Here is a 10392-nt window from a genome sequence, read left to right on the forward strand (position 1 = left end):
AATTTAATAATATTTTAATAAATTTTAGAATTGCCACGTTTAAGTCTATTAAATCATATTTTTGAAGAAAAAAATTAAAAAGATGGCATATAATTATTAAAATTATCTAAAATTAAAACAACTTTCCATTATATTTTTTATTCTAAAAATACTTTTATTCTTACACTATTATAACATTTAAAAAAAATAAATTCTATGTATTAAGATAAATTAATTAAATTTAATCAAAAAATATTATACATAAAATAATTTTATATTATTATTTTTTATCAATTTAATTAAAATTATTTTAACTTATTAAAATCATTTCAATGTAATTAAAATTATTGTACTAATTACTTGTACTACAATAATATAACAACTATTAAATAACAAGACAGATCTCCTCAACTATTAAATAGCAAAACATGTCTTTTGGTCTATTAAAAAAAAGTAAAATAGAGGCGGATCATAATTGCGATCCAATCGCAATTGATTATGATCTCTTCATAAGTTCACCGTCCCTCTAGATTATACTTTGGGTCAGAACGAACGTCCGGAGGCCACTCCTTGCTCAACACCCAGTAATATGGACACTTGCCCACTTCTGGCGACTTCCGGACAACCTCCGATCGTCCGTTCTGACCCAGAATATAACTTAGTGAGGATGATAAATCCATAAAAAAATCACAACTAATTATGATTGAATCATAATTATGATCTGATCGTAATTGAAAGTGGACCATCTCCTAGTCCACGTTTTTGTTTTTTTATCATGAGATCTTCTCCCATTAAATAGTTACTAATTGCTAAAATAATTTTAATTTTTTAATTACGTTGAAGTAATTTTAATGAGATTTTAATATTTTCAATTAAATTATTAATTTTTGTATACAAAAGTGTTATATATATATATATCATATGTTATATTAAAATAAAATAAAATAAAATATAAATAATTTACTTTAATATGTTATAATAATATAATAGGTACTAAATAGTAGGTAAATGGTTTTTGTTTAAAGAATTTTTTATTGTTTTTTCCCTTATTGGATAATGATTGTTTTAATCCACATATATCGTTTTAAGGGTCCTGATCACGTTTTCCTTGATGAATAACCCCAATCCTTTTGCTGAGTCCCCCGAATCTCCGTTTGGGGGCTCCAAGCTCCTTGTTAGGGTTCGATTCATTGGCCTTGCTTTGTTCCAAGCTGTTCGTCGCGGCCAAGGAGACGATCTTGATTCCTTGATTTAGCGGGGTATTGATCCCTGATCAGGATGTCTATGCACGAGAGGAAGACGATCGATCTGGAGCAGGGATGGGAGTTCATGCAGAAGGGCATCACCAAGCTGAAGAACATATTGGAAGGGCTCCCGGAGTCGCAGTTCAGCTCGGAGGACTACATGATGCTCTATACGTAAGTCTTCCGGTCGTGCCTTCTCAATTTTAACGTTTTTTTTTTCCAATTTTTTATGGATTGGTTGGTTCCCTTGTTGGATCAGGACTATCTACAACATGTGCACCCAGAAACCCCCGCATGATTACTCGCAGCAGCTGTATGACAAATACCGCGAGTCATTTGAGGAATACATCACGTCGATGGTGAGCATGACTAATTTTGTCTCTGGTCGTATACATTCATAATTTGAGTTGGTATTCGACCCTAGAATGTTTTTTTTTTCCCCCAAATTCGCGTTCATTTTATTTTTTTAAACATAGTCACATTGGTGGAATTACTATTTGATTGTTTTCATGTGTCTGATTGCCTAATTTATCGGTTCTAAAATTTCTTATTTCAGTTACTGCTTTCTATTATTTATTGTCAAAATAAAAATTCATCCAGGTGGTTCGTTACCTTAATTCCTAACCACCAGGACTTGGAAATAAAGTATATAATCACATCATTTGATTTTTGTCCGAGAGCTTCCGCTCATAAAATTAATACCTAGAAATGGCTGCATAGTTTCAGTTTTTGCTCAATAACTTTTTGTTAGCATTCAGCTGTTCTTTGTCCTTCATGCATGAACTTACATACTGAAGGAGGGCATTGTCCATTTGATCTTTCTCATACCTGATGATGATGTAGTCTGTGTTTCTTTTTGTGAATCAAATCAAGTCTTTTGTGCGTGCACATGGTAGTGATTCTGTGCAAATTCGGATTCATGATGAACACTGAACATTTCATATTATGGCCAATGCAGATTTATGACACCTGCATTCGGCAACATATTAACTTATTGATCATATTTCAATAATTCATCAAATGTTCTTTTGAAACCCACTAGCATCTAAGAACCAAAATTGAATGGTGTCCTTTGGTTCTTCTACTGTTTGCTTTACATTTGCTTTAGCAAAGAATTTTATAGGTTTCATGAGAATAAGATAAGGTAACATGTATATCATTCGGACTCATGGTATCTAACATGAATGTGGATGTGGGTGTTAGTATTTGACTCAGATTGTCCCAGTCAGAGTGCTATATCTCACATGGGTATGAGAGAGTTAGCCGGAGTCTGAGACTCCAATACTTCATGTATAAATAAACTAAAACCAAGCACCAAGTCATTATGTAGTTACTATTTTGATCTGGCTCAGCTAGCAAGTATATGTATGCACATCTTAGTGTCTTACAGTTATATCTACTCACATCTTATTGTCATTTGGCAATTGCAAATTTTTTTCAGTACCTTTTAAAGTTTGGATGTTATAGAACTCTAAAACACCGTACAACTGAACAAAATACGTAGTAGATGCACATGCCATCAAGGAGCTGCTCACGATACCCCTTCACCACATATGCCTATTTCCGTAGACATGACCACATAGGCTAGGATCATTAGCATTTATAAATAAAGTGATTCGAGTTGAACCATTTTATAAAATACATTAGAAGGGAGTGGTCATTGTAAGAATAGTTATGATGCTCAACTTTGTGCACTTAGAAGAGATGTAAAGAGGGACAGGAAAAAAAGGATTAAGGAGAATGATTAACTGTAACAGTGGAGAAATTCAATGTAGTTAAGTTAGCCAACATTTGCAATGGTGTTGAAGCTCCAGTGCTGTAATCAGGCTACGATGTGCATGCATACACTTAAAGGAGATTTCTAGGGTAAATATGACTTAGTCTTTTCCCATAATGAAATTTGCCAGCCATGTTTTATAGTTTGATATTTAGTAAATAATAGAAGTTATTTGATTTCCTTGTAGGATAACTTTTTGTTTCATTTTATTTTTTGGTAAGAAAGAAAATATTTTGTGAAAGTTTTGTGTTCTAGATCTTTTACAATTTTTTACACTTCTAGCTGTTTCTTTTATTAGAACCATAACAACCTCATGATCTTCTCCATTCAATTGATTTTTTGTTGGATCATCATAAAGCAAATGAGAGTAGAAGCAAAAGAAATGTCTAATTAGAATAATTAAGATATACACCATCTCTATGATATCTAAAACATAATTTAGTAGCAGATGCCAACATTGTCATTTTCTATCGTAATTTTTTCCTTTTTTAATGCAATTTGCCTTGGACAAAATTCTAAGTATTGCAGTTGTCTCAATATTTATTAAGAATGTTGTTTGTAATTTGATTCATTGAAGAAGAAAAGGGCTGATCTTTAGCTTGAACTCCTTGGAAACATGCTGAAATATTTAGTTGTGAGCAAAGTGCTCAGGCATTTAAGCATGCAATTGTGTGTTTGTGACAATAATTAGTAGATGCAATACTTGGTAAGTCTAGATAGAATTACTATTTATAAACTGTGACCAAACTCACCAAAGTTTCAAATATAGATTCACAATGGGTTGACTATTTAACTTTTTTTGTGCATTACTTGAACCCGAAATTGACTAATAATCCTACCACCTGAGTCCGGCCGACTAAATGGCTACCTGCTTTGGGTGGCAAATGAGTTTTCGAACTCACGGGGTACCCACAGGTGCTCAGCTTAGTTGAGCAAAATAGTGTGGTACTGGTGATTTTAAGAAAACTTGAACTCAACTTGGATTCTATTATTAAGCATTAAGAATAAAATAGGTACTCAAACCCAACTTGTACGGATTGATACGCATGGATACCCGATTATCGGGGTGTCCACTGCCATAACCCAAGTAGCACATCTGCAATATCTTGGCTTACACGGTTAGTTTTTAAAATGCTAAATAATATTTTATACTGTGAAACACTAATATACTTCCAATAAAGGGCATTCAATTCATGCTTCCATGTATAAAAAAGTACATGCCATACAATACAATAAAATACATGAAATATAGCATGGATCATATACATAAATAATTCATATAATTAATATTTAAAGTGTTGATATTGCCAAAATAATTCTAAGTTAAGTCTTAAAAGTTATAAACTTCCATACCCTAACTGCATATGCACCATGTGGGTGACATATGCAGTTAGTTTTGAAAATGCTAAATGATATTTTTTATTGATGAAAATGACTAAAATATTTTCAATAAAGTATATTAATCAACACATTCAGATTATATTTCCACATGGAAAAAGATGCCAATACTACATTTGCAAGCGACATGAAATATAAAGAATATTATTCACCAATATAAAATTGATCATTTACCTAAGTAAGATCTATATGAAGATACCTAATTAATATTTAAAGTTTTTATATTTGCAAAACAATTATTTAGTTACATGCAGTCATACTTCCACATGTAAAAATCATATGCTAATCATACAACACAAAATACATGAAATTTAACATTCTATAATTCAACAGTACAACATTGATCACATAATATGATTCAACAGTGTAGCATTGATCATAGATCCATATAATTAATTTTTTAAGTGGTATATTTTCAAACAATTATTAAGTTGAGGCTCCAGATACTGTAGCTAAGGGTTTTAAGTAGGGGCTTCAATTGGTAGGGTACTTGCAAGTTTTTATTACCTATACCCTACCTGCTTGATGTATCCAAACTGATACCTACCCCGCTGCTTCTTGTGGGTACTCGACCAAACCGGGACTTGACTCCTCTCTAACTAAATCATCATGTCCATGAAGAGCTTACATGATTGCACCTTCCCCACATATAGAGGTTACCTGCATAGCAGTGTTTGGAAAAACCTGCCCCCTTTCTATTCTTATTTTTTTGATTCAGTTTGGTTCAATCTAAACTAGTTTTAGTGAACTAAATAGTGTTTACTACAAATGCATATACGGCCTCATATGCCATATGTGGCCACATTTGTCAGGTCTGCTCTAAACCAGTTTTAATTGCCTAATGAGAACCATATGTCCAATATGCCACTTGGTCTGTTCTAAATCATCCTGGAGGCCTCATTTTAAGACCATGATTGTGACGACTGAATATATCATTCGATGCTTTTTCATCATTTTAAGAAGATCAAAACTAAGGAAAAAGCTAAGCTTAGAATTCTCATGCCTTGCATGTCCTATGGTCACAACTCTTAGGTGAAATTAAAACATATACATGGCGGGGAAAGTATAACTAATGAGGTACCAAATGCTGCAAATTGAATACACATTTGATTATCTCGTCATTCTTTCATTGAAATTTTTAAATTTATTCAAGGCTTCTTTTTGTTGTTCCTTAGCACCACAAGCATACACTCAATACTGGTTTGTCTTAGATTTATTAGACCAATCCAATTCTTTCAGGTACTTCCTTCTTTGAGAGTGAAGCATGATGAATTTATGTTGAGGGAGCTAGTTAAGAGATGGCTAAATCATAAAGTTATGGTCAGGTGGCTTTCACGTTTCTTTCATTACCTTGATCGCTACTTTATCACACGGAGGTCACTTCCTCCACTAAATGAAGTTGGGCTTACCTGCTTCCGTGACCTGGTATAATAACTTCCTTCTTTTGCTACTTTTCTGCTATGTTCAATGTCATTCTCTACATTTCATTGAAGTAGGATGAATCTGAGTCTGGTCAAGCTGTTGCTTTCTATTATTATTTTTTATTAGGTCTATCAGGAAGTCAAGGATAAAGTCAAAGATGCTGTCATCTCCTTGGTAAGCCTTACTTTGAGACAACATAATATATTCATCTTCGATCCACCCTATCATTATGCATTTTTTAATCAGATTGATCGAGAACGTGAGGGGGAACAAATTGATAGGGCTTTATTAAAGAATGTCTTGGACATTTTCGTTGAAATTGGATTGGGTAATATGGAGTGTTACGAAAATGACTTTGAAGCACATTTGCTTAAAGACACTGCTGCCTATTATTCTAGGAAAGCTTCAAACTGGATTCTAGAAGATTCATGCCCTGATTACATGTTAAAGGTACTGTATATCACATATAATTTTCTGTCAAAAAGCTTTATGTCCTATGCTGTTTTCTAGGCAGAGGAGTGTTTAAAGCGTGAGAAGGACAGGGTTGCTCATTACCTGCACTCTAGCAGTGAACAGAAGTTGTTAGAGGTATGATTTGTCTTTTCTTGTTATATATTTAGCAGAAGTAATTAGCACCTTAATTATGCTTTTCTTAAAGGTTGTGTTCATGATTTTAAACTTTGTTGAATTATACACCAATCAGACTCATTGGTTGTGAATATTTTGTTTCTATTTGATGCTTGGTGTACCCATTTTGAATGATTCACCAAACGGTAAAGGATCACTCATAGGGAGCATGTGTACAGATTATTAAAAAAAATAAAAACATAAAAAAAAATATAATTTCTAACCTTCTAAAATATACTACTATCCATAAATTAAATTATTTTTTAATATAAATTTAGTTTAATATTAAATTTATCAAAATGAAGGGGAGCCTTGGCGCAACGGTAAAGTTGTTGCTCTATGATCAAAATGATGACAGGTTCGAATCCTAGAAACAACCTCTTGCAAAAGCAGGATAAGGTGAATACAATGAATCCTTCTCCGGGACTTCGCATAACGGGAGCTTCGTGCACCGGGCTGCCCTTTATTAAATTGATCAAAATAAATTCAAATTGAATTTAGTTTAAACCTACTTAATCATGTCATGGTTGCTTGGTGAACTTCAGTTAATCCTAAATAAATTTTTATTTGATAAGTATCAAATGTTTTATGAGATAATATCAAGTTTAGCTCAATAGAAAGTATCTATAGCAATAAAATATTAATAAAATATTTTTTAATTAGCATATTTTATATTTTAAAAGTATCATGATACTGCTCATAAATCGAAATTCCAACATGGCTTGAAATTTTAAACTTGGTTTTGATATTGTCTAATGTTGCAATGCCACTAATATTAGTTACGCTCTTACTCCATATTTAACTACAATGATATTCATTTTGTTTTCTTGTCTCCTAGAAAGTGCAACATGAGCTACTATATGTCAATGCTAGCCAACTTCTCGAAAAAGAACATTCTGGATGTCATGGATTACTTCGAGATGATAAGGTATTGGTATCCTAGTTGATCCTTACTAAATGAGGTTTCACTTGTTAAATTTATTATGATTTAACAACTATCATCTGAAATGCTTTATAGGTGGATGATCTCTCGCGGATGTACAGACTCTTTTGTAGAATACAACGTGGCTTAGATCCTGTTTCTCAAATATTTAAGCAGGTTTATCTCTGATATTGTAACGTCTCACTTTCTGGTGCTTCATGTTAAACATTCCTTAACTTTCTGTTTTTTTACTCTCAGCATGTGACTATTGAGGGCACTGCTCTAGTCAAACAGGCAGAAGACTCTGCAAGTAACAAAAAGGTAAACTTGATAGTTTTGTTTTCAGAAAAAGATAGTTTCTAATCTAATCAATTGCTAGGTTTGAGATTCCAGGGCACCCAAGGCACCATACACTCACCAATAGAGGAAAAATGAAAAAAAGAACAGTTGCGAAGTGTCTAAATTGATAACATGGAATTCTATGTGCAATAAATTTGTATTTTTTTTCCTCATGCTTTGATATCAATCAAACTCAGATAATTCTTCGCTTACAAGCTCTTAAAATTTTGAAATTTGTTGTTTACATTTCAGCAATTTTTTAAGATGTAATAATATTTGCATCAGACTAAACTACAAAGTAAATTTGCAATGAATTGCCTTTATTATATTGTATTGTTTAAGACATCTGTAGCATTAGAGTGACTTAGTGAACTATGAATCATTGGATTTGGGCTCACTATATTTTGTGAAGTCTTCACAAGTTTCTCGTCCCTGAAGAGCATGTCTAATTAACTTCCCTGAACTTGCTTTCTTGTCAGCACTAACGCTCTTACACTGGAAATTTTCAGGCTGAGAAAAGGGATGTTGTTGGCCTACAAGAGCAGGTACAGATTGGTCATTTCTTGTTTTACTTATTTATAAGATAATTGTTTAGTCATCTGAGTAATATAACTTAACACCCTGGGGTTTGCAGGTTTTTGTTAGAAAAGTTATCGAACTACATGACAAGTACTTGGCATATGTGAATGATTGCTTCCAGAATCACTCCCTTTTTCACAAGGTCTGTACTGTTATGGGTAACTATTTGCGTTGCATTTTTTATGACTTGTCTAAGTTTGTCTCTTTGGTTTAGGCACTCAAAGAGGCATTTGAGGTTTTCTGCAACAAGGGTGTTGCAGGAAGCTCAAGTGCTGAGTTATTGGCTACTTTTTGTGACAATATCCTTAAGAAAGGTGGAAGTGAAAAACTCAGTGATGAAGCAATCGAAGAGACACTTGAGAAGGTGAATTATGTGTGTTTATGTATCATTGCTCCTTATTGCCATAACTCATCCTTCATCTTTTATTTTGTTCCTATTTCGCCATTCAGATTCCTCTTTCCCTGGGTTCTTGGGTTGGGATTGAACAATTGTCCTATATTTTGTAGGTCGTAAAGTTGCTTGCTTATATTAGTGACAAAGATCTGTTTGCCGAGTTCTATAGGTATATAGCCTTCTATCTGTGGGCTATTTAACAACTTATGCCAATTATGATATTGACTTTGTTTTCCTTTTCTGCTATTTTATACCTTGGCCGAACTCAAAGTTTTAAATTCATAGGAAGAAGCTTGCTAGGAGGTTGCTCTTTGACAAAAGTGCCAATGATGACCATGAGAGGAGCATTTTGACAAAGCTGAAACAACAATGCGGAGGGCAGTTTACTTCAAAGATGGAGGGCATGGTCTGTATCCACATTTTGACTTGCTTGGTTAGATATACAATAGTGGCCTTATTTTTTTGCTTTGTTTTCAGGTTACAGATCTTACCCTTGCAAGGGAAAACCAATCTGGTTTTGAGGATTATCTCAACAGTAATGCTCATGCAAATCCAGGGATTGATCTTACTGTTACTGTTCTTACGACCGGATTCTGGCCAAGTTACAAATCATTTGATCTCAACCTTCCTGTCGAGATGGTTAGTTGAATTACTTCCCATTTGACATTTGTTTCCACATTGATTTACTAGTATCTGTCTTAAAATGTCAATGTAAATTTAATTTCAATATAAAAAAATGGGTAAGGTTTCACTGGTGATGGATGTAGGCAATCTTGTCAACCCCTCCAAAAAGTGCCTCTTCTCTTGTTTGATCTTTTTTGTCTTATCATGTTTTTGGCTTTGCTTCTTCATATTCTCTATATTTCTCACTTTCTATGTGAGGGTATTTATTTCTTGGCAACTTATTTTAAGCACTTCCAATCTTGTCTACAATCCAGATTAGTATCGGTGGCATCCACAAATTTCAAGAGCAATGAAATTGCTTTTAGCTTGACTCCTTATTGTTAAGAAATGTGGAATGAAATTCTCTCTTACTCTTTTCATTATGCACAATAATGAGTATATATATATATACACACACATTGTATACAATCAAATATATAGAAACCCCAAGGCAATAGTGCAATGGTTAGACCCTCCAATGGATAACCAAGGGATCTAAGGTTCGAGTCTCAGTTGTGGCGCATTGCAGGAGAAGTGGGCCTAAGAATGTTGGCTATCTGGATGAGCCTTTGAATGCTTCCCTATTTATCCTGGTGGCCGCTGGTGGAAAACTTCCGTGGGGTTGGATAGTCACCTCTTGAATTAGTCAGTTTGAAGAGTTAGATACCTGCATTACCAATATATATATATATATATAGAAACCCAAAAAAAAAAGAATAAATTAAAATATTTTATTCCTAAATTTGGTCCCGTATCAAGAGTTTTTCCTTATAAGAGATTCCCATCAAGGGATTCCCTATATCAAGAGATTTCCATAATAAGAGATTCCTTGTATTAAGGGATTTTCATGATCAATTATCCTAGAATAGTTGTCAACTTTCCAAGACTTATGCCATTTGGAATTTATCTAAGATGCAGTAGATCCCATTTCTCAAATAGAAGTTGATAGTGAAGATAGTGATGTGCCAACATGGCTTGGAAAAGCTAGAGTTGTTGACACTAGGTCAACTCTTGCCTTCTTCCCTTTTTTTTTCCTAAGAGAGTATCT

At 33.6% G+C, this 10392-nt stretch overlaps 1 protein-coding gene across 1 annotated transcript; it reads left to right on the plus strand.

Annotated features, from left to right (window-relative positions):
• The first annotated feature begins 1077 nt into the window (after nt 1–1077).
• On the plus strand, nt 1078–9329 carry LOC122029771 (cullin-1-like). The gene is made up of 15 exons (XM_042588897.1): nt 1078–1397; nt 1483–1582; nt 5638–5823; nt 5947–5994; nt 6067–6270; nt 6331–6408; nt 7286–7375; nt 7466–7546; nt 7628–7690; nt 8218–8253; nt 8343–8429; nt 8502–8651; nt 8795–8850; nt 8967–9087; nt 9159–9329. The coding sequence occupies exons 1-15, from the start codon at nt 1258–1260 to the stop codon at nt 9327–9329; spliced, it is 1611 nt and encodes a 536-aa protein (XP_042444831.1). The 5' UTR covers nt 1078–1257.
• Nucleotides 9330–10392: the final 1063 nt, after the last annotated feature.

The sequence above is a fragment of the Zingiber officinale genome, chromosome 10B, assembly GCF_018446385.1.
Source record: "Zingiber officinale cultivar Zhangliang chromosome 10B, Zo_v1.1, whole genome shotgun sequence".
Lineage (NCBI taxonomy): Eukaryota > Viridiplantae > Streptophyta > Magnoliopsida > Zingiberales > Zingiberaceae > Zingiber > Zingiber officinale.